General features: G+C 40.3%; 1 protein-coding gene across 1 annotated transcript in view; it reads right to left on the bottom strand.

Annotated features, from left to right (window-relative positions):
- Nucleotides 1–11,049: 11,049 nt before the first annotated feature.
- TRIM58 (tripartite motif containing 58) overlaps nt 11,050–24,783 on the bottom strand; it is an 18,238-nt gene continuing 4,504 nt past the window's right edge. Inside the window, exons 4-6 of the mRNA XM_032395756.1 lie at nt 22,434–22,456; nt 22,236–22,336; nt 11,050–11,828 (exon numbers count right to left, since the gene is read on the bottom strand). Coding sequence (XP_032251647.1) covers nt 11,239–11,828; nt 22,236–22,336; nt 22,434–22,456 — 714 coding nt within the window. The 3' untranslated portion in view covers nt 11,050–11,238. The remainder of the gene's footprint in view (nt 11,829–22,235; nt 22,337–22,433; nt 22,457–24,783) is intronic.

Genomic DNA, 24,783 nt, shown 5'->3' with positions numbered 1-24,783 from the left:
GCCCTTTATCTGATATGTCATTTGCAAATATCTTCTCCCATTCTGTCGGTTGTCTTTTGGTTTTGTTGACTCTTTCTTTGTGCAAAAGCTTTTTATCTTGATGAAGTCCCAAGAGTTCATTTTTGCCCTTGCTTCCCTTGCCTTTGGCAATGTTTCTAGGTAGAAGTTGCTGCGGTTGATCTGTTCTACTCTTCTTTTGGTTTCTATTTCATTGATTTCTGCTCTGATCTTTATGATTTCTCTTCTCCTGCTGGGTTTAGGCTTTATTTGCTGTTCTCTCTCCAGCTCCTTTAGGTATAGGGTTAGGTTGTGTACTTGAGACCTTTCTTCTTTCTTGAGAAAGGCTTGCATTGCTATATACTTGCCTCTTAGGACTGCTTTTGCTGCCTCCCAAAGATTTTGAACAGTTGTGTTTTCATTTTAATTGGTTTCCATGCCTTTTTAAAATTCTTCTTTAATTTCCTAGTTGACTCATTCTTTCTTTAGTAGGATGCTCTTTAGCCTCCATGTATTTGAGTTCTTTCCGACTTCCCTCTTGTGATTGAGTTCTAGGTTCAAAGCATCTTGGTCTGAAAATAGGCAGGGAATGATCCCAATCTTTTGGTACCAGTTGAGACCTGATTTATGACCTAGGATGTGATCTATTCTGGAGAATGTTCCATGGGCACCCGAGAAGAATGGATATTCTGCAGCTTTGGGCTGGAATGTTCCGAATATATCTGTGAAGTCCATTTGGTCCAGTGTGTCATTTAAAGTCTTTATTTCCTTGTTGATCTTTTGCTTAGATGATCTGTCTATTTCAGTGAGGGGGTTGTTAAAGTCCCCCACTATTATTGTATTGTTGTGAATGTATTTCTTTGCTTTTGTTATTAATTGCCTTATATAATTGGCTGCTCCCATGTTAGGGGCATAGATATTATAATTGTTAGATCTTCTTGTTGGATAGACCCTTTAAGTAGGATATAGTGTCCTTCCTCTTCTCTTATTACAGTCTTTGGTTTAAAATCTAATTTGTCTGATATAAGGATTGCCACCCCAGCTATCTTTTGGTGTCCATTAGCATGTTAAATGGTTTTCCACCCCCTCACTTTCACTCTGGGGGTGTCTTTGGGTCTAAAATGAGTCTCTTGCAGATAGCATATCGATGGGTCTTGTTTTTTTATCCAATCTGATAGCCTGTGTCTTTTGATTGGGGCATCTAGCCCATTATATTCAGGGTAACTATTGAAAGATATGAATTTAGTGCCATTGTATTGCCTGTAAGGTGACTGTTACTGTATATTGTCTGTGTTCCTTTCTGGTCTATGTTGCTTTTAGCTCTCTCTTTGCTTAGAGAACCCCTTTCAATATTTGTTGTAGGGCTGGTTTTGTGTTTGCAAATTCCTTTAGTTTTTGTTTGTCCTGGAAGCTTTTTATCTCTCCTTCTATTTTCAATGACAGCCTAGCTGGATATAGTATTCTTGGCTGCATATTTTTCTCTATTAGTGCTCTGAATATATCATGCCAGTCCTTTCTGGCCTGCCAGGTCTCTGTGGATAAGTCTGTTGCCAATCTAATGTTTCTACCATTGTAGGTTACAGATCTCTTCTCCCAAGCTGCTTTCAAGATTTTCTCTTTGTCTCTGAGACTCGTAAGTTTTACTATTAGATGTCAGGGTGTTGACCTATTTTTACTGATTTTGTGAGGGGTTCTCTGTGCCTCCTGGATATTGATGCCTGTTTCCTTCCCCAAATTAGGGAAGTTCTCTGCTATAATTTGCTCCAATATACCTTCTGCCCCTCTCTCTCTTTCCTCTTCTTCTGGGATCCCAATTATTCTAATGGTGTTTTGTCGTATGGTATCGCTTATCTCTCGAATTCTGCCCTCGTGATCCAGTAGTTGTTTATCTCTCTATTTCTCAGCTTCTTTATTTTCCATCATTTGGTCTTCTATATGACTGATTCTCTCTTCTGCCTCATTTATCCTAGCAGTTAGCGCCCCCATTTTTGCTTGCACCTCATTAATAGCCTTTTTGATTTTGACTTGGTTAGATTTTAGTTCTTTTACTTCTCCAGAAAGGGTTTCTCTAATAACTTCCATGCTTTTTTCAAGCCCAGCTAGTATCTTTAAAGTGATGATTCTGAACTCTAGATCTGACATCGTACTAATGTCCGTATTGAGTAGGTCCTTGGCAGTCGGTACTACCTCTTGTTCTTTTTGTTGAGGTGGTTTTTCTGTCTTGTCATTTTGTCCAGAGGAGAATAGATTAATGAGAGAACAAAATGCTAACAGGGTAACAACGTCCCCAGAAAATATATTCTAAACAAATCAGAAAAGACCTGAAGCCGGGGGAAAAGAAGGGGAAAGAAAGAAACAAGAAAAAAAAAAAAAAAGAAGAAGAAGAAAGAAAGAGAAAAAGATAAAAACAAACAAAAACAGAACAAAACAAAAAAAAACAGAAATGATCAAATATGATCAGGCTGGTGCATAGATCCGTGCCACACACTAGATTTTGGGTGTATTTTGGTCTGTTAGAGGAAAGTGCCTCCCAAAATTTTAAAGAAAGAAAAGCTTATATATGTACAAAAATAAGGGTTGATATGATGAAGGGATGGAATATGACTGTAAAGATGAAAATTATAAAAAATTCTATAAAAGGAATTGATAAGAAGTTGTTTGAAAAAAGAAAGAAGAGGATTTAAAAAATAAAGAAAAAAAAAAGGGAGAGAATTGATCAGGCAGGAAAGTAGAACAGAACCATACAGTAGAGATTTAGTGTATATTTTGATCTGTTAGAAGAAACTATCTCAAATTTTTAAAGAGAGAACAACTTATATGTATATGCCAAAAATAAGGGTAACTACTATGAAGGGATAGAATATGACTCTAAAAATGAAAAATAAAAATGTTTTTTAAAAAGGGGATTGATAAAATGTTGGTTGAAAAGGGAAAAAGAAAAATTCAAAAAAAAAGACATTTAAAAAAAATAACTTTGAAAGACTAAAGAATCATGGTAAAAAAGCCATGGATTCTATGTGCAGTATTCCCCTAGCGCTGGAGTTCTGCCGTTCTCATTGATCGGTAAACTTGGTCTTGGCTGGCTGTTCTCACTGATCATCTGGGGGAGAGGCCTGTTGCCGTGGTTCCCAAATGTCTTTTTTGGAGGCAGAATTGCCCCACCCTTTCCCGGTCCGGGCTAAGTAATCTGCTCGGGTTTGCTCTCGGTAGCTTTTGTTCCCTGCAAGCTTTCCCTACAGCTTTGGAGGCTGAGAGTGAAAATGGCAGCCTCCCAATCTCCGCCCCGGGGGAGCCGAGAACTAGGGGCCCCGCTCCTCAGTGAGCCCCCAGAGAAAAGCAGTCAGTCACTCCCATCTCCCTGGTCTCTGGCCTCACCCCCACTCACCCGGCCTGTGACCGAACGTTTCTATCTCCAGCACTGGATTCGGTGTGGAGTCTCCAAACCCAGCAGATCCCTATGGTGCGCTCCCGCGCCGCTCCTCCCAGGGGAGGAAGGTGAGTTTCCCCAAATCTGCCGTTTGTTGGGTCCCGGCTGGAGGAGCAGTGGCCCGACTGTGCCTCAGATCACAGTTTATGGCAACCCCGAGCTGAGAGCCTGCGCCTTGGCTCCGACTCTGCAGCTGGCTTCCCTGCTCCGATACCTGGGAGCTCTGCCGCACTCAGGCACCCCCGGTCTTTCTGTGACCCTGAGGGTCCTGAGATCACACTGTCCCACGAGGGTTCCACCTCCCGCTTAGCCACTGGAGCGACGTCCCTCAGCGGAGCCGACTTCTAAAATTTCCGATTTTGTGCTTCGTGGCTCTATCACTTGCCAGAAGCCACTGACGGAGGCCCCCTCCCCCGCCATCTATCCTCCCTAATATCACCTTGGATTCACTTCTCCACACATCCTACCTTCCAGAAAGTGGTCGCTTTTCTGTTCAGAGAGTTGTTGCTATTATTTTCTTCAATCTCCTGTTGAGCTTGTAGGTGTTCAGAATGGTTTGATCCCTATCCAGCTGAATTCCTGGGACCAGACAAAATCCAGGTCTCCTACTCCTCCACCATCTTGCTCCGACACCATCCCAAAGGTTCTTAACTGTTATGTTTTCATTCTCATTGGCTTCCATGAATTTTTTAAATTCCTCTTTCATATACTGGTTGATCCATTCATTCTCTTTTTTAAGATTTTATTTGTTTATTTGAGAGAGATAGAGAGAGTGATAGAGAGCATGAGCAGGGGGAGGGTCACAGGGAGAAGTATACTCCCCACTGAGCAGGGAACCTGATGCAGGGCTCAATCCCAGGACTATGGGGTCATGACCTGAGCTGACTGCAGATGCTGAACTGACTGAGCCACCCACGTACCCCATGACCCATTCATTCTTAATAAGATGTTCTTTAACTTCCATGTATTTGAGTTCCTTCCAAATTTCCTCTTGTGATTGAGTTAAAGGTTCAAAGCACTGTAGTCTGAAAATATGCAGGGAAAAAGCCCAATATTTTGGTACCAGTTGAGACCTGATTTATAACCCAGGATGTGATCTATTCTGAAGAATGTTCCATGTGCTCTCAAGGAGAATGTGTATTCTGTTGCTTTAGGTTGGAATGCTTTGTATATATCTGTGAAGTCCATCTAGCCCAGTGTGTCATTCAAAGTCCTTGTTTCCTTGTTGTTCTTCTGCTTAGATGATCTGTTCATTGCTGTGATTTGGGGTGTTAAATTCCCCTACTATTATTTATCAATGTGTTTCTTTAATTTTTATTAATTAGTTTATATAATTGGCTGCTCCCAAGTTAGGGGCATACATATTTACAATTGTTAGATCTTCTTGTTTTATAGACCACTTAAGTATGATATAGTTTCCCTCTTCATCTCTTATTACAGTCTTTGTTTTAAAATCTAACCCGTCTGATATGAGGATTTCTACCCCAGCTTTCTTTTGAGGTCTATTAGCATGATAAATTGTTTTCTACCCCCTAACTTAATCTGGAGATGTCTTTGGTTGTAAAATGAGTCTCTTGTAGACAGCATATCGATGGGTCTTGCTTTTTATTTTTTTTTTCATCCAATCTGACTCCGTGATTGAATTTAATCCAATCTGACTCTTCTGATTAGAACATTTAGCCCATTTACATTCAGAGTAACTATTGAAAGATATGAATTTATTGCCATTGTATTACCTGTAAAGTCACTATTTCTGTATATTGTCTCTGTTTCTTTCTGGTCTATGTTAGTTTTGGGCTTTCTCTTTGCTTGAAGGATCCCCTTTGTATGTTCTTGCAGAGCTGGCTTAGTGATCACAAATTCTTTTAATTTCTTTTTTTCCTTGAAGCTCTTTATTTCTCCTTCCATTCTGAATGACAGCCTTGCTAGATAAAGTATTGCTGGCCACATATTTTTCTCATTTAGCACCCTGAATATATCATGCCAGTCCTTTCTGGCTTGCCAGGTCTCTGTGGATAGGTCTGTTGCCAGTCTAATGTTTCTACCCTTGTAGGTTAGAGACTTCTTGTCTCAAGCTGATTTCAGGATTTTCTCTTTATCTCTGAAAAATTCAAGCTTCACTATTATATGTTGGGGTGTTGATCTATTTTTATTGATTTTGAGGGGGGTTCTCTGTGCCTCCTAGACTTGAATGCTTGTTTCCTTCCACAGATTAGGGAAGTTCTTGGCTATAATTTGTTCAAATAAACCTTCTGTCCCCCTCTCTCTCTTTCCACATCTTCTAGGACCCCTGTTACTTGAATATTATTGTGCTTTATGGTTTCACTGATTTATTGAAGCCTCCCCTCATGATCCAGTAGTTGTTTTTCTCTTTTTCTCAGTTTCCTTACTTTCCATTATTTAGTCTTCTATAACATTGACTCTCTCTTCTACCTCGTTTAACCTAGTGGTTAGAGCCTCTATTTTTTACTGCATCTCAATAATAGCATTTTTAATTTTGGCCTGATTATATTTTAGTTCTATTATTTCTGCACCAAGGGATTCTCCAGTATCTTTTATGCTTTTTACAACCCCAGCTAGTATCTTTATAATCGGTATTCTGAATTCTACCTCCTACATCTTACTTATATCCATATTGATTAAATCTGTGGCAGAGAGTATTACTTCTGGTTCTTTCTTTTGTTGTGAATTTCTCCTTCTAGTCATTTTGTCCTGAAAAGAAAGGAGGAAAGAAAGAGAAAGAAAAAAAGGGGGGGGGAATCAGCCAAAACAGTAATTATACTATCAACAACAACAACAACAATATCTTCAGGAAGTGATTATGGTGTATGCTGTGTACACTCTGCTATTGTGTTTTGGCTGCTCTTTCCCACTAGCCCTTCCTCTACAGAGTTCCTCCTTTTTTGTAGTGGGGAGTGTTTGTTCCTTTACATAAGTATGCTTTGATTTGTTCGTGAGGTCAAGCTAGAAGCTGATGTTTTGGAGCTTTCTTTAATCAGTAGACTTGGTATAGGCTGTGTTGTGTTTGTCTTCTGAGGGAGAGGCCTGCTGTACCGGCTCACAAGCTGACTTGCCCTCAGAAAGATGCTCTTACCAGGTCAGGGGGCAGGGTTTAGTGTAAGGGATTCCAGTGTCCACCAGAGGCACTGTGTTTCTCTTTGGAGTCTGTGCTGGTGGACAGGAGGAGGGGTTGGTTGTGGAGGAGGTAGAATATGGCATCACCCCATCTCTTTGTCCCTGGGGGGCTGAACTCCTGGCAGCTGCTTCTCAGGAGGCCCTCCCAGAAAAGCAAGCAATCTCCTGTGGCCTAGGCACTCATCAATTCCCTGCTCTAACCTGTCTGTGCCCAGGTCATCAGTATGCCCAGAGCCACAGATCTCCTGCATTTTGTCTCTGGCCAGTGGCTGAGATTCAAAACTCCAAGTATTAAAGAGCCTGGTAATATGTGTGCACCCACTCCTGTCCCCAGGTGGGGAGGCTCAGGTCTTGCCCAGAATCAGCTAGTTCCCAAAAAGTCCTCACACAGTGCACATGTAGAGGCTAGAGTTTATTGTAATACTCAGTAAAAAGATGGAGCCAGGGTATCAGTCATCTACACTTTACTCAGTCCCCTACTCTCCTTTGTGCCAGGAAAGCTGTTGCAGAAGCTTGAATCTATTGTGGCAGACAGCAAAAGCAGTGGTCAGGTTAGCAGCGATCCACTCCAGTCTCTGTTCTGTGCTCAGCCAGTCCCAGAAAAGTGGCTTCCTGGAGCATGCACAAAGGTTCAAGCCTACTTTAGCTTACACCAAAAAATTAAGAGGTTTTCTGCCTTCTGCATGCCCCTCTGACCCCGCTGTGGTGCTCCCCTCACTGGCTCCCTGGCTATTCCTTTGTTTCTGGAGAGGACAAATATGCTCCTCAAGTGCCCTCCAGGTAGGGAAGCAATCTCTCCCTGAACAACCCAGGGATCTGCTCGCCACAGCTTATTGTGGGGTCACAAACCACTGCATTCTTTCCAACTTTCTCCCTCTTCCTGACTTTGCTCCTTGAACCTGCTTCCTCCCATTCCCAGCCCTGCAGCTTCCCAGTCCCCCAGTTCATGGTTCTGAACCTTGCTTCTGCCAAATTCACTCAGTCCAAATGTGCAGATTGTTTCTATATTCCTCTGATCCTTTTCCTAGTTGTTCAAAATAGTTGAAAGTTGTATTCGGAGGACAAGGCAAGTTCAGGGTCCCCCTACTACTCTGCCATCTTGGAAACTACTAGCTCAAATTGATCCTTCTATTAAAATTTTCTCTATACCTAAAAATTGATTCTACTCATTTAGTATTTGACATTAAAATTTATTGGTCAGTGGTTGAATAGTTATAAATAATAGTAATAGTAATAATAATAATAATATATTGTATTTTGCAAAACACTTTTAGATCCACCATTGAATTCTGTCCCCTGAAAGTCAATCATTTATTTATTCAACAAATATGTATTGAGTGATAACCATGTACAAGCCAGTATTTGAGGTGCTTGAGATATGTAGAAAATACTGTTATCAATAGACAAAGATCCCTTCTTTCAGAGTGCTTGCATTCTACCAAGAAAAGGCAAAACAAACAAACAAAAACAAACCCAATAAATAAGATAACAATATAATAGAATACATTTAGAAATCGTTAAGTATAATACTGGAAAAAAAGCACTGGGAGAGTGGGCTCTGGGTGGACTCTGAGGTTGTTCAGACTGTAGAGTTCTGACCTAGAAGCTCTGTTTGAGCAGGTTTAATGGTAAAAAGGGGGGGGGTATGAGTAAAGCAGAAATGTAGGAAAAGGGAATTTCAGGTAGAGGGCACAGCTGGCAGAAAGGTCCCATGGTGGGAAATGCCTGGTCTGGTGGCCAGCCTAGATGCCAGAGTAGAAGGAGGAGGATGAAACCAGCAGTATGTGGACAGAGACAGAATCAGAATCAGGTAAGGAACTGGTGTTCAGATACTCCAGGGTTTGAAGGCTCACTGTAAAGATTATGGCTTTAATTTTAAGTTCAATGTAAAGTCATTGCACTGGAACTATTGTCTTGGGAACTGAAGGATCAGCCCAACTGTGCATTGATAATGGACATGGGAGGGGCTGGAGTTCAGCCAAGATGACTGTTAAGAAACTATTGTAGTAACCCAGTGGAAGAGGATAGAAGTTCAAACCAGAGTTATAGCAGCAGAGTGGTTAGGACTGGTTGAACTCTGTGTGTATTCTGAAGGTAAAGCCAAAGGTTTGCTGATGGGCTGGGTGAGGGCTAAAGAAATCAAGAGAGGAGTCAACCAGATTCTTGGCCTGAGCAATTGAAAGGACGCAGCAGTTCCCTTCCACTGAGATGGAGAAGCCTCTGTGTGTGTGTGTGTGTGTGTGTGTGTGTGTGTGTGTGTGTGTGTGTTTTAGGAGAAAGGGCAGAGAAGAAAGTAAGGGAGAGTTCAGTGAATAGAAAAGATCTTTAAAGATGATTTAAAGAAGTTAGCTGTTGATGAACCGGAATTCCAGAGAGAACAGAAGACACCTTTCAGGAATTAGGGAGGGAAAGGAGAAAGGGTCATAGCAGATGCACAAAACTTCGTGCAGCTTGGAAAGCAAGGGATGAAGGAAGATTTAAGTTGGTTGAATAATTGACATAAATCATGATAAGATGCAAAGTGAGGTAACAGGATGGGAGGGAGACAGTGGACACCAGGATGTTAACTTTCTCTAGGGACTAGTCATTCTCTGTTCATGCCTTGAAGAGGGTGGAAGGCCTGAGGCTGTGCCGTGGTGTCCTTCTGCTTCTTAAGCTTAAGTGAATGGGTAGAAGCCCCTGGGGAGGTGTGATCTCGGAGCAGTGACTCCATTCCTCCTGATGCCCATGGGGAAGGGTCTCTACTGCTGTGAGTGTATGTTCAGCATATGGTCTCCTGTCATGGATCCCTGGCCTTACAGTGACATGAGTAGGTGTTGCACTACATTGCCGGCTCCTGTTTAACCCCCAATGATGGGGAAGCATGAATGGAAACCCAGGGCATGAGCCTCTTCTCCACTCAGACCATGCACGGAAGAGGCCTCAGGTATGTGTGGTTTATAAAATATCAACAAGAGGCATATAAGAATACATTATTATTACCTCCATTTGAAAAGGAGAGATGGAAAGAGGACTTGTTTGCTTATGATCAAACAAAAATGTATTACACATGAATGTACAGAAATCTTTAATACAAGGACTCATCAATAAAGTATGTAGAGCCATCTGGAAATACAGTTTATGAGACTGTTCCATTGCTAAAATTATTATACTTCATGATAATCCTCCAAATGTAAAAAGCCTGGAAAGAAAAATGTTTAAAAACTCTAGAAAGAAAACTATGTTAATGATGTTATTGGAAAGTAAGTGAAAGATTTTAGTCAAAGAGATGTTTCAGGAAGAGAAAAATATGTTAAAATTCAAGGTAGAGTTAAAGTGGAGGATTAAAGTGTTGGCAGATTATTATTAAAGTAATGTTAACTAAATTTCCCACTAATTAATAATTGTATGGCATTTAAATATTTAGCATTTAAGCACTTTAGCATTTGTCTGGCAATTATTTATTAGACACAAATATAGAGAAACGTAGCAGCGAAATTAGCCTTCAAGGACTTAAGAATTTTTTTAGGAAGTTACAGAGTACACTTTAAAAATAAGTCAAATATCATTATCAGTTGATCATCATCATCATCATCTTTATATTGTATTTAAGTAGAGAAGTTTAATTAAAACCGATCATATCAATCATGATCTTAAATATCTGTCATAGCATTGTAGGTCCATATCACTATTTCACTTATAGGAACCATATTAAATTGGTGAGATCTAAAGACAAAGGGTTTATTTGTTTGAGCTCTTGCCACTAGCAAATGGCTAAGTCAAAGAACTAGTTGAATCAGAATTCTGAGTAATTTCTACTCTAAAAAAAAGTCTCTAAAAATAAAGGAAAAAGTTGCAGTCCTAGATGTGTCTGGAGTCATAATCAGTTATATTAGAATCAGAGGAATGGATTTCATAATCCTTAGAAATTAGTCCAGTATAAAGAGGATTTGGAAAGTAAATGAATATAGTCATAGGAAAATTGAATGTAAAAAGAAATGGTTCTGAATATGTTAATCTAGAAGGAAATGGAATGTTATCAATAATAGGTATAAAGCAAAAAATAAGTCAGGAGCAAGAAAGAGACAGAGGAAGACAGAGAGAGACAGAATGAGAGCGGAAGAGAAACAGAATTATGTATCTGATGCTGGAGTGATATTGGACTGTTCTCCACCAATTTAAGACTTGCCATTTGTAAAAAAAAAAAAAAAAAAGAAAAAGGTCATTTCTATTCTTAATATGAGTTGGAATGAAAGGAGATCAAAAAGAATGAGAAATTATAGTGAATGTATAGAAATCCTTAACAAAAGGTCCACTGACTTGGACAAAGCCTCATCAAGAAAATGTGCAGCACCATTTGTAAGAATTGAGAAGCCTGCTCCATTTCTAAAATTATGATGTATAGGGGCGCCTGGCCAGCTCAGTCAGAAGAGCATGTGACTCTTGATCTCGGGTAGTGAGTTCAAGCCCCACATGGGCTATAGAGATCATCACTTACAAAATTAAATATATATGCTCTATAATTCTCCTCCAAATGTAAATATTTAATATTTTCTGTTTTGTCCTGATGTAAAAATGTCCATAGCAAGAAGGATTAAAGTGCTGATCTGAATGGGGGCATTTGTTGGGGCTTAGCATGTTTGCATCCTCATTCCACCCCAGGAACCTTTGCTAGGTGTAAAATTCTCAGGAACAGAATTTTAGGAATGATCGTGTCTCACATTAGAAGCAGAGTCAAGATGACCCCTGGATGCCCAATTTTCTGTCTCCACATCTGTCATAGATGGCAAGATAAGAGGAATCGTGTCACAGATGAAAAAATAAGGTCGAAGAACACCAGAGAACAGTTGATTGAATGTGTAGATGTAAGACCCGTTTGTTACATTGTAAAAGGAGATTTCACCTGCTTCATAGTCCAAAAAAATCCCAATGCAATGAGGCCGTTCCAGGTGGAGGAGAGGCACTGATGGGGAGGCAAGGACCATGTACTCATTCCCTTTCAGCAGCCACATGGCCCAGACTCCGTTCTCAGGAGAGGGTGTGGTCTCCCCCTTCCGTGGCACTGTCTCTTGACAGACACCTAAACCCCATTCTGCTCTTTCTCCCACCATGACTTCCCAGTAATGCCTCCCTGAGGAGAAGTTCTGCAAACCCAGGATACAGGGCCATGTGTCAAATCGCTCGGGGTTGTTGGGGAGATCCCTCCACAGCTCTCCATCCTGCACACTGCGTAGATCAGCCGTCAAGAGGAGGCTAGGGTGCGCTGTGACAGGGTCCAGCTTTACATCAACTGTGGGAAGAATTTTGTGGGACATGTGAAAGGTCAGAGAAGACTGTTAAAAACATAGGAAGCACAATATTATATATAATAGTCCCACCATTCCTCATCCTCCTCTCTCAAATAACTCCTAGAGAAAGAAAAATAATAGTTTGCCTTGTGGGTCACTAGTATATTCCTCATTACTTCCTTGTGTATCCCATTGCTACCTCTGCATAATTCAGGACTCATTATTACCCCAATAAAAGCATAACCACTGACGTGATGAACCATAAGCATAATTATTTAGATACCTTTCACCTACATTCAGAACACTTGGGTGCTCTTAGGAAGATCTTCTGCATTTATTTTTTCTCAAAATCCATAGAAAAATTTTGTTAATTTGAAATCTACCACTTTTTTCCAATGTTATGTTACTCTGGTAGGCAGAATTCTAAGATGAGCCACATGACCTATAGACCCTGGTGCTACTCTCATGATTATATTTTATGACAAGAGGAACATGATTTGGGTGGATCTCATCTAATCACATGAACCCTTAAAATCAGAAAGGTTTCTCTGGGTATTGGGCTGGTGGCAGAACAGGAAGTCAGAGAGATTTGAATTTAATGTGTCCTTGCTGTCTTTGAAGACAGAATGAGCCACGTGAGAAGAAAGGCCAGTGACCTCCAACTGATAGCCAACAAGGAAATGGGGATCTCAGTCCTACAACCGCCATAACTACATTATGCCAATAGACTGAATCAGCTTGGGAGTGGAATCCTCCCCAGACTCTTCAGAGGAGCCCAGCCTGCCAACACCTTAATATTGATCTTGTGAAAACCTAAGCAGAGAAATGAGCTGATCCCACATGAATGTCTGGTCTGTATAACTATGACCTAATAAATGTATGTGGATTTAAGCAGTGAAGTCTGTGGTAATTTGTTACACAACAACAGAAAACCAATATTGATACTGTGAAGTCCCAGGGAGATTGATGTGAAATTTTACTTATACACATAATTAATAAATACATTTATGTGTAAAATCTCCTCAGTGAAGAAGGCAGGATGTAAAATATTCAGTGTCTTGACTTTATAAACATTCAAAAATAATAAGTTTCATTAATATGGTTTTATTTTTAATATCATAATAATAACAAATACTATTATAGTGACCCTTATTACTATTTGTCTCTAAATCCACTTCTGGTGGTCTTGTGTTGATACCCTAACCTGAGTGGGCCATGTATGTAATATATCATCGCTGCTAACCCATTTAGCCACCCTCAAGGTGACTTTTATCATCCCCACATTATAGATGAGGAGACTCAGAGTCAGAGTTTATGCAATTTCCCCAAACTCTAGAGGTCATAAGTAACAGACAGAAATGTGGGTTTCCATGGAACTGTGCTAGGCCTACTTAACATATGTTGTCTTTACACATCATTTCCACTCCAGCACACTTCCTTGATCCATTTATAAGAAAATAAATCTGTGAAATGGTTGTTAAAATGGTCTATATCCAATTGCTCCCCCACCCCTCTCTCCTATACTCAATTGTTCATCATGATATAACAATACTCAAAGGAAACTTCCCAGTGACCTCCACACTGGTGAGTAGTCATTAGAGTTCACCTTAAATTACTTTTCTGTAGCATTCAATGTTGTTGAGAATCCTTTGTCCTGGAAGACCTCTTTTCTCTTTCCCAAAGACACTGATCATCACAATTTCCTTCCCTCTCTACTCATCACTCATTCTTGGTCTCCTTTGCTGTTTTCCTCTCTTCTCCATCCAGTGGTTTCAGGACTGGGACCTCTTCTTTCTTTCTCAGCTCACTCTCAATGCATTCCTGGGCTGGCTGGATCATTGCTTTAATTAAATTCCATTCATGTGCTTACTGATTCCAAATGCATATCTCTACCTTAGACCTTTTTCCTGAAACACTGTATTTGCAGAATCATCTGCTTACCTGACATCAAACTTTGGATATTTAACATTCATCACAACATTGGTATGTTCAAAACCCAACTCCCTTCTTCTCCCACACCTGCAGCTTTAACCATCAATGTTAACAACTTCATTATGCCAATTCTGGAGATTCAAACTCTGGAATCATTTTGATTTTTCTCTTTCTCTGACAACTCATCCCTCATCCAACAGCAGATTCTGCCAGCTCTACCTTTTTTTTTTTTTTTTTTAAGATTTATGTATTTATTTATTTGATAGAGAGAGAGAGATAGTGAGAGAGGGAACACAAGCAGGGGGAGTGGGAGAGGGAGAAGCAGGCTTCCCACCGAGCAGGGAGCCTGATGCGGGGCTCTATCCCAGGACCCTGGAATCATGACCTGAGCCAAAGGCAGACGCTTAACGACTGAGCCACCCAGACACCTGCAGCTCTACCTTTGAAATATACCAAGATTCTGTCCACATTCCAGATCTCAGCACCTCTGATAATACTACCATGTTATGAATTATTGCAAAGGCTCCTAATTGCTTTTCCCACTTAAAGCCTCACCCCTTTGAATTTATTCTCAATAAAACATACAGAGTAAGACACTCAAAACATTAATCTCATGTTATTCCTCCATTTACAACTTTTCATCGATTTCCTGTTTCACTCAAAGGTAAAGCATCCTGGCCACATTGACCTGCCCATAGCACCCTGTGCTAGTTGGTCTTTTCTTGGCCTCTCTGACTCTGCCCTTGCTTACTCTTACCCAGCCACACAGACCTCATAGTTCCTGGAACGCATCTTCTATATTTCTATCTCAGGCCTGGACACTCATTGTTTCTGCTGCCTGGAATGTTTTCTTCCACATTAGATATATGATGAGTTAACCCCAAGGGGCCTTCCTTGATTGTCAAATTCAAAATCAGATGCCCTAACCTGAACACTTCTGGCCATCCTTACTTTATTTTCTCTCAGTATTCTTTTTTTGTTTGTTTGTTTTTAAACTATTCTTTATAAATATACAAACATATATTACATCAGTGGTCCATTTCTCAATGTTGTGTTTGCAGTGAGCAATCTATTTATTTTTTTTATTTGTTTTATTTTATTATGTTATGTTAGTCACCATACAATACATCATTGGGTTTTGATGTGGTGATCCATGATCCATTCTTTTCGTATAACACCCAGTGCTCCATGCAGTACGTGCCCTCCTTAATACCCATCACCGGGCTAACCAATCCCCCCTCCCCCCACCCCTCTAAAACCCTGTTTGTTTCTCAGAGTCCATAGTCTCTCATGGTTCATCTCCCCCTCCGATTTCCCTCCCTTCATTTTTCCCTTCCTTCTCCTAATGTCCTCCATGCTATTCCTTATGTTCCACAAATAAGTGAAACCATATGATAATTGACTTTCTCTGCTTGACTTATTTCACTTAGCATAATCTCCTCCAGTCCCATCCATGTGGATGTAAAAGTTGGGTATTCATCCTTTCTGATGGCTGAGTAATATTCCCTTGTATATATGGACCACATTTTCTTTATCCATTCATCTGTTGAAGGCCATCTCGGCTCTTTCCACAGTTTGGCTATTGCGGACATTGCTGCTATGAACATTGGGGTGCATATGGCCCTTCTTTTCACTACATCTGTGTCTTTGGGGTAAATACCCAGGAGTGCAATTGCTGGGTTATAGGGTAGCTCTATTTTTAAATTTTTGAGGAACCTCCACACTGTCTTCCAGAGTGGCTGTACCAACTTGCATTCCCACCAACAGGGTAAGAGGGTTCCCCTTTCTCCACAACCTCTCCAAAAATGGATGTTTCTTTCCCTGTCCATTTTTGCCTTTCTAACTGGTGTAAGGTGGTATCTCAATGTGCTTTTGATTTGAATTTCCCTGATGGCTAATGATGATGAAAATTTTTTCATGTGTCTGTTAGCCATTTGTATGTCTTCTTCAGAGAAGTGTCTTTTCATATCTTCTGCCCACTTTTTGACTTGATTATTTGTTTTTTGGGTGCTGAGTTTGAGAAGTTCTTTATAGATCTTGGATACCAGCCCTTTATCTGTAGTGTCATTTACAAATATCTTCTCCCATTCTGTGGGTTGCCTCTTTGTTTTGTTGACTGTTTCCTTTGCTGTGCAGAAGCTTTTTATCTTGATGAAGTCCCAAAAGTTCATTTTTGCTTTTGTTTCACTAGCTTTTGGAGATGGATCTTGAAAGAAGTTGCTGTGGGCGATGTCAAAGAGGCTACTGCCTATGTTCTCCTCTAGGATTTTGATGGATTCCTGTCTCACATTGAGGTCTTTCATCCACTTTGAGTTTATCTTTGTGAATGGTGTTAGAGAATGGTCGAGTTTCATTCTTCTGCATGTGGCTGTCCAATTTTCCCAGCACCATTTATTGAAGAGACTGTCTTTTTTCCATTGCATGTTTTTTCCTGCTTTGTCAAAGATTATTTGACCATAGAGTTGAGGGTCCATGTCTGGGTTCTCTATTCTGTTCCATTGGTCTATATGTCTGTTTTTGTGCCAGTACCATGCTGTCTTGATGATCACAGTTTTGTAATATAGCTTGAAATCGGGCAACGTGGTGCCCCCAGCTTTGTTTTTCTTTTTCAACATTTCCTTGGCAATTCGGGTTTTTTTCTGATTCCATACAAATTTTAGGATTGTTTGTTCCAGCACTTTGAAAAATGTCTTTGGAATTTTGATTGGGATGGCATTGAAGGTATAGATTGCTCTGGGTAGCATAGACATTTTAACAATGTTTATTCTTCCAATCCATGAACATGGAATATTTTTCCATCTTTTTGTGTCTTCTTCAATTTCTTTCATGAGTGTTCTGTAGTTCCTAGAGTATAGATCCTTTACCTCTTTGGTTAGGTTTATTCCGAGGTATCTTATGGTTTTGGGTGCTATTGTAAATGGAATCGTTTCTCTAATTTCTCTTTCTACAGTTGCGTTGTTAGTGTATAAGAAAGCAACTGATTTCTGTGCATTGATTTTGTATCCTGCCACATTACTGAATTGCTGTATGAGTTCTAGTAATTTGGGGGTGGAGTCTTTTGGGTTTTCCACATAAAGTATCATGTCATCTGCAAAAAGAGAGAGTTTGACTTCTTCTTTGCCAATTTGAATACCTTTTATTTCTTTTTGTTGTCTGATTGCTGTTGCTAGGACTTCTAGTACTATGTTGAACAATAGTGGCGAGAGTGGGCATCCTTGACGTGTTCCTGATCTTAAGGGAAAGGCTCTCAGCTTTTGCCCATTGAGGATGATATTCGCTGTGGGTTTTTCATAGATGGATTTTATGAACTTGAGGGATGTTCCCTCTATCCCTATACTCTGAAGAGTTTTAATCAGGAAAGGATGTTGTATTTTGTCAAATGCTTTTTCTGCATCAATTGAGAGGACCAGATGGTTCTTCTCCCTCCTCTTATTAATGTGTTCTATCACATTGATTGATTTGCGAATGTTGAACCACCCTTGCATCCTGGGGATAAATCCCATTTGGTTGTGGTGGATGATCCTTTTAATGTATTGTTGGATCCTATTAGCTAGGATTTTGTTGAGGATTTTGGAATCCATATTCATCAGGGATATCGGTCTGAAATTCTCCTTTTTGATGGGGTCTTTTCCTGGTTTGGGGATTAAGGTAATGCTGGCCTCACAGAATGAGTTTGGAAGTTTTCCTTCTGTTTCTATTTTTTGAAACAGCTTCAGTAGAATAGGTATTATTTCTTCTTTGAATGTTTGGTAGCATTCCCCAGGGAATCCATCAGGCCCTGGACTCTTATGTTTTGGGAGGTTTTTGATCACTGCTTCAATCTTGTTACTGGTTATTGGCCTATTCAGGTTGTCTTTTTCTTCCTGTTTCAGTCTTGGCAGCTTATAGGTTTCCAGGAAGGCCTCCATTTCATCCAGATTGCTCAGTTTATTGGCATATAGTTGTTGATAATAATTTCTAATAATTGTTTCTATTTCCTTGGTGTTAGTCGTGATCTCTCCCCTTTCATTCATCATTTTATTAATTTGGGTCCTTTCTCTTTTCTTTTGGATAAGTCTGGCCAGTGGTTTATCGATCTTATTAATTCTTTCAAAGAACCAACTTCTAGTTTCGTTGATCTGATCTACTGTGTTTCTGGTTTCTAATTCATTGATCTCTGCTCTAATTTTAATTATTTCTCTTCTAATGCGTGGCTTAGGCATCGTTTGTTGCTTTTTCTCTAGTTCTTTAAGGTGTAGTGTTAGTTGGTGAATTCGGGATTTTTTTATTTTTTTGAGTGAGGCTTGAATGGCTATGTATTTCCCCCTTAGACTGCCTTTGCAGTATCCCATAGGTTGTGGACCGATGTGTTTTCGTTCTCATTGATTTCCATGAATTGTTTAAGTTCTTGATTTCCTGGTTGCCCCAAATATACTTGAGCGAGTGGTCTTCAGCTTCCAAGTGTTTGAATTTCTGCCAAATTTTTTCTTGTGATTGAGTTCCAGTTTTAAAGCATTGTGGTCTGAGAATATGCAGGGAATTATCTCAATCTTTTGGTATTGGTTGAGACCTGATTTGTGACCCAGTATTGGTCTATTCTGGAGAAAGTTCCATGCACGCTCGAGAAGAATGAGTATTCTGTTGTTTTAGGGTGAAATGTTCTGTAAATATCTATGAGGTCCATCTGGTCCAATGTATCATTCAAAGCTCTTGTTTCCTTGTTGATTTTCTGCTTAGATGATCTGTCCATTGCTGAGAGTGGAGTATTGAGGTCTCCTACAATTAACGTATTGTTATCAATATGACTCTTTATTTTGGTTAACAGTTGGCTTATGTAGATGGCTGCTCCCATGTTGGGGGCATAGATATTTACAATTGTTAGATCTTCTTTTTGGATAGACCCTTTAAGAATGATAGAGTGTCCTTCTGTGTCTCTAATTACAGACTTTAGTTTAAAATCTAATTGGTCTGATACAAGAATTGCTACCCCAGCTTTCTTTTGAGGTCGGCTGGCATGGAAGATGGATCTCCATCCCTTCACTTTCAGTCTGGGTGTATCTTTAGGTTCAAAATGAGTCTCTTGTAAGCAGCATATGGATGGGTCCTGTCTTTTTATCCAATCTGCAACCCTGTGCCGTTTTATGGGAGCATTTAGGCCATTCACATTGAGAGTGATTATTGAAAGAAATGAATTGTCATCATGTTGCCTGTGAAGATGTTTTTATAGATTGTCCCTGTAAATGTCTGTTGTATATCACTCTTGGGGTCTTTCTCCTTTTATAGAACCCCCCTTAATATTTCTTGCAGGGCCGACTTAGTGGTCACATATTCTTTCAGTTTCTGCCAGTCTTGGAAGCTCTGCATCTCCATCCATTCTAAATGACAGCCTTCCCGGATAAAGTATTTTTGCCTGCATGTTCTTCTCATTTAGTGCCCTGAATATGTCTTGCCCGGCCTTTCTGGCTTGCCAGGTCTCTGTGGATAGGTCTGACGTTATTCTGATGTTCCTCCCTCAGTACATAAGGAATCTCTTCCCCCTAACTGCCCTTAAGATGGTTTCCTTGGTTCTGAGATTTGCAAGTTTTACTATTACATGCCAAGGTGTTGGCCTGTTTTCCTTGATCTTGGACGGGGTCCTCTCTGCCTCTAGGACTCAAATGTTTGTTTCATTCTCCAGATTAGGGAAGTTCTCAGCTACGATTTGCTCAAATACATCTTCTAGTCCTCTCTCTCTCTCCACTCCCTCCGGGATTCCAATTATTCTGACATTGGAATGCTTCATGGTGTCACTTCTTTCTCTGATTCTATTTTCATGGATTCTGAGTTCTTTTTCCCTGGCCTCCTCTTTTCCCTTTTTATCTATTATATTGTCTTCCAGGTCACTTATTCGTTCTTCTGCCTCACTTACCCTAGCTGTTAGATTATCTAGATTGGATTGGATCTCATTGATTACATTTTTAAGTTCTGCCAATTCACCTTTCATTTCTGCCCTTAGAGACTCTTACGTTGCCATTAATTGATTTCTCCATTCTAGCTATTGTCTTCATAATTGCTAGCCTGAATTCCATCTCCGAATTCCATCTTGGTTATATCTGCATCCCTTTGTAAATCTGCAGCATAAGTCATAATCTCTGAGTCTTTCCTATTTTGGGGGTTCCTCCTCCTAGTCATTCTGTTGATGGGTGTTTGAGGGAATGTATAGAGTCCAAATTATTGACCAGAATCCAAGCAAGATGCACCTGTTTTCTTGGGACCTTAGGGTTACTGGCCTCTTGTTTTCCCAGCCTGTCTTCCGGGGGAGGGCCTGCGCGCTGTTACTCAGGCAACCCTGTTTGGGCGGAGTTGCCCTGCCCCCCTGTGGTGGGGGATGAGCTCAGCGGGAATCAGTTTTGGGGGCTTTTGTTCTCTGGTGGCTTTCCCTGGCAGCTTTCCACATCTCTTCCCCGAGTCAGAGCAGAAGAGACTGCTTCCAACCCTCTGCCTCAGAGCAGAGAGACTGCAGTCTGTTCTTCAGTGAGCTTTCCAGGCCACACTCTCTCCGTTTCTGTCCGTGCTGCTATAAACTGCAGCGGCCTGGGTTGTGAGCCCCTCTGCAGCGCCCCCAGTCCTGCCTCCAGGTCGGAGCACGTCTCTGCCATTTGTGCTTCTAAAACTGCCAGGCACTCCCAGTTCACACGTGCGACCCCGCTGCTCCGGGTTTCCACCCGAGGGGCTGCCCTAAAGTCCTTTCCCCACTGCTACTGGTCTGCGAGTCTGTGCCCTATCCCCAGCGTGTGAGGCTGTCCCTCACTGGCGGTGTAGGATCCCCAGGGCCAGGCACCCTCCTGCTGCCGTTTATCCTCCAATATCTTCCCGCAGAATCACGGCTCTCCGCTTCCTACCTCAAAACCAACTGCCTGTGATATTCTGCTTGTAGAGATTCAGATCTTCTTACATCTCAGGCTGGTTTTGTCGGTGCTCAGAGTGGTCTGGTAGATATCCAGCTCAATTCTGGGGACCAGTTGAAATAGAGTCCCCTACTCCTCTGCTATCTTTCCTTCTCCCCCCTCAATATTCTTCTCAATATTTTTCTCAGTATTCTGTGTCATCTTCCAACATTCTGTGCATTTTGCATAATTTAAGTAAATATGTACAACATGAAAACATGAACCTATGGATTTGTAGGATTTTTTTTGTTATTGTTTGATAATATATTTCAATACTTACAATTTTGTGTCTGGACAAAATACAGAATATTTATTGAATTGATCCATCATTATTTCATTCATTAAAAAATGGGAATATGAGGACATTGATTATGGGAGTGTAATAAATTGCAACAAGTAATGCAGTTAGTGTATGTTAATCTGCCCATTATTGAACAGGACTGCCAAAATGGGTTTTCTCATTATGGGCTGAGGCTTCCTTCTAAGTAATGAAACCAGTACTTAGCCACAGTCTGTGTGCATTGCTGGGTATAACTTGGATTAAAAAAAGAAATACAAATGTTGAATCTATACTCTTCGAAGAACAGCATAATCGGACCTAACAAACTCATTTATGTCACCACACGTATTCCTACATAAAAATAACTGACTGAATATTTTTGGCTTTATTGACTACCTAATTTAAGCAGCTCATCAAGTTACGATAATAAAATAAATTTGATGTAAAGCAATGCTTTTATATTGATGATTTTTCTATGTTTTCAAATATGTTTCATTTAGTCCTTCAAACAATACATTTTTTCAGCATTTTATAAACAGGGAAATTAATATTTATTGGAATTAATGTTACTCATATCACAGCTAATAAGCTATGAACCACTCTTTCAAGCCTAACTAAATGTAGCTTAAATGGGTGTTAGTGACTCTGATACTCTTTATGACTTTACACAAATACCCAGGTTCTCTTTCTTCTGAAAACAGCGCTCTCTTCCATCCACCCTTATAACCTGGCATGATCACGTGACTCGCTACAGTTAATAAAATCTCCAGAGAACCCAGTGTGCCACTTTAGTGTAGGACCAGTGCCTCATCCACCATCAACTAGCCCTTTCCCAGAGCGAAAGGAGTTTTGGGGGCTTTTGTTCTCTGGTGGCTTTCCCTGGCAGCTTTCCTCCTTTCTGTTGTTTCCCAGCAACAGAAAGGAGGTGGGGCTTTATCTGCATGGGTCCCAGAGGGAGATGAGGTGAAATAAATAGTCTCCACAATCCACTAGTAAACCAATGATATGATCTAAAAATAGACCTTTGCTGGGGTGCCTGGTGGCTCAGTCTTGGTTTTGGCTCAGGTCTGATCTCGGGGTCCTGAGATCGAGCCCCACATCAGGCTCCGCCCCCCACGAACAGTCTGCTTGGGTTACTCTCTCTCTCTCTTTCTCAAATAAATAAATACATCTTAAAAAATGAAAAATAAACTTTGGGTTCTGTTACTGCAGCCTGACTTGTACAGTAACAGACTGTAATAACAGCCAAACCACAGGCATTGTAGTTCTCCCGGCTCAAGGACACAGCCTACCTTGGAACTTTCTCAACATCTCCCTCATCCCAGGGATGCGACACATGGTCCTCAGCTCCATGGGGATGGTCTCCGGTTCCAGCTGTGTGAAGTCCTTACTTCTGAGAAGGGCACAGAACCGATAACTCTCAGTAGGGTTTGTCCACCAACTTCCTTGTCTTCCCCCAACCCAGCCCCTGGTTCAGAAAGTCAACATACCGGCTCAAGGCTCCTCTCACACCCTGAAAGCAAAAGAGAAATATAAGCAGGTGTGAGTTACACCTCCAAACTGCTTTTGACAGATTGTAAAAACAAACAAACAAACAGAAAAAACAAACATGAACATCTCTTTAGGAATGACTGGAAATAATTAAGTATGAAGATAAAACTATAGGAGATAAGAATCTCTCTCAACAAAATCCAAAAATTCGCTTTTGAATTTTCTCATGAATTTTAGAATCAGTTTGCCTCTGCTACAGTGGAATCAGACTACTCAAGGTTTAGATTAATTCCAATGAGATCAATTTAGCTATTTTCTGAATTGGTAATTCTGACATTTGGATATATTAACAAAGATTTACATTCTGTAACAAGTGTAGATGGAATTAAGGTAAAAATAGAGTTTAAAATTCTTCAGAATTTATTTGAGGGATGGAGAAAGGCATAGACAAAAAATGTTACTCCCAATGTCTCTGTAAGAAAACCCCAAATTCTTCATTCTTTGAAACACCACACATCATAGCTATGAACTCATGTGTGAGTGGGTTACCTAACTGGATAAAAAAGGAAATCATTAATTAACAGCAACATTTTATCTCAAAGGAGATTATTTAAATAAATCACCTGCTTCACATTTTCCTTTTTCCCTCTAAAAATAGCCTCCTGTCAGATAAATTTTGAGAAGGCATAAAAGGAGGAAAATAACTGACTACTTTTCATGGGACTGGCAGGCCTTGTTTTTGGCCTTTGGCGGTAAAACGCTGCTTACTGGTACTGAGGAGGAAAGGGAAAGGTGGATATAAAAATAAAAATAAATAATTTTAGAATATATCCTACCTAAGATTTGTAATGTAAATCATTTTAACATTATCTGGTGTTAAGAAATGCTTCTTTTCAATGTTGTGTTTTGGAAACATAGTAAAATAAGAAGATGGATATCATTATTGAAAATGCTAAAGTTCTGTGTATATTTACTGTTTGAAATTCAGAAAATTAATTCCTTTCTGATGCTTAGTTCACTCACATGGAAATGAGCCTAGTAATTAATAATAATAATAATAATAATAAACGTAAGTGTTGCTTATAGAGAGAGAGATTGAAGACAAAATGAATTATGACAAAATAAATAAAAATGCTTTGTAAGTTCATTTATTTAATGAACTCCCAACTATGTAACCAGGGCTGTTTACTCACTTTACTTGTAAACATTATGTAGATAGTTAATATAAAGATTTCATGGCACTTTCAGTGTCTGGAGCTAACTCAAGGTGGAATCTGAGGGTCAGCTGCTCAATGAGGATATGGATTACTTAGTTGAGAATCTCTTGAATGAGTCACTGGGGATGAGAAAGAATGAAGTGTGCCCAGAAATTTTCTATTGCAGTGCGTTCTATCATGATAATCTGCATGCATTATCAACAATGGCTTTCTCAATTCACTTGGAATTTTGATGACCTCCTGGAGGATTAAAAACAAATAAATATTCCATTTTTCCTGTTTTGTCTCTCTGCTGTAGAACCCCTAACAGACTGTGAGCAAATGGCAAGGAACCCACTTAATACCTCCCCACCGTGCCTGGAATGGGCATGCAGTATGGACAAGGAAATTCGTGTTTGCCACAAAGTTTAACAGGAAAACTTCAAGCTGGACAATTTAAGACATTATTCATACGTTTAGCTACTGACACGGAAATGGGATTCCAAAGACTTCTGGAATTGGCATATCATCATTAACAGATTAACTGTGAGGTTTTAAGAAGTGTTTTCCAGGCGACATAGCATCGATTGTCCATTTTTTGTTTAACCTTATAGGTAAGATATCAAATTTTACTTCTTAAAAATATGAATTTTTGGTCTCTAAGATGAACTATTTTATTTTATTTATTTATTTATTTATTTATTTATTTATTTATTTAAAGATTTTATTTATTTATTCGACAGAGAGAGTGAGAGAGTACAAGCAGGGAGCAGTAGTAGAGGGAGAAGGAGAAGCAGGCTTCCCGCCGAGCAGGGAGCCCGACACGGGGCTCGATCCCAGGACCCTGGGATCATGACCTGAGCTGAAGGCAGATGCTTAACGACTGAGCCACCCAGGCGCCCCTAAGATGAACTATTTTAGACAATTCTCAAGAGTCCCTTCTCATTCTGATGCTAGGACTTAGAATTAAGGTGCTTTCCAAACAGATGCCAGGGTGCCCTTTTCCTAAAAAGCATGAGGGTGCAAGTGGTTGCAAGCAGCTGTGTGTCACCGTGGTTTCCCACATGGCCCGTGCTCTGTTGAGGACCCCAGGCTCACCTCCAGCTGACCCAGCTGCAGAGGACCCAGGCTCGCCTCCAGCTGACCCAGCTGC

This window comes from Phoca vitulina, unplaced genomic scaffold, assembly GCF_004348235.1.
Source record: "Phoca vitulina isolate PV1807 unplaced genomic scaffold, GSC_HSeal_1.0 scaffold87, whole genome shotgun sequence".
Taxonomy (NCBI): domain Eukaryota; kingdom Metazoa; phylum Chordata; class Mammalia; order Carnivora; family Phocidae; genus Phoca; species Phoca vitulina.
This window is presented reverse-complemented; position numbering and strand designations above follow the sequence as displayed.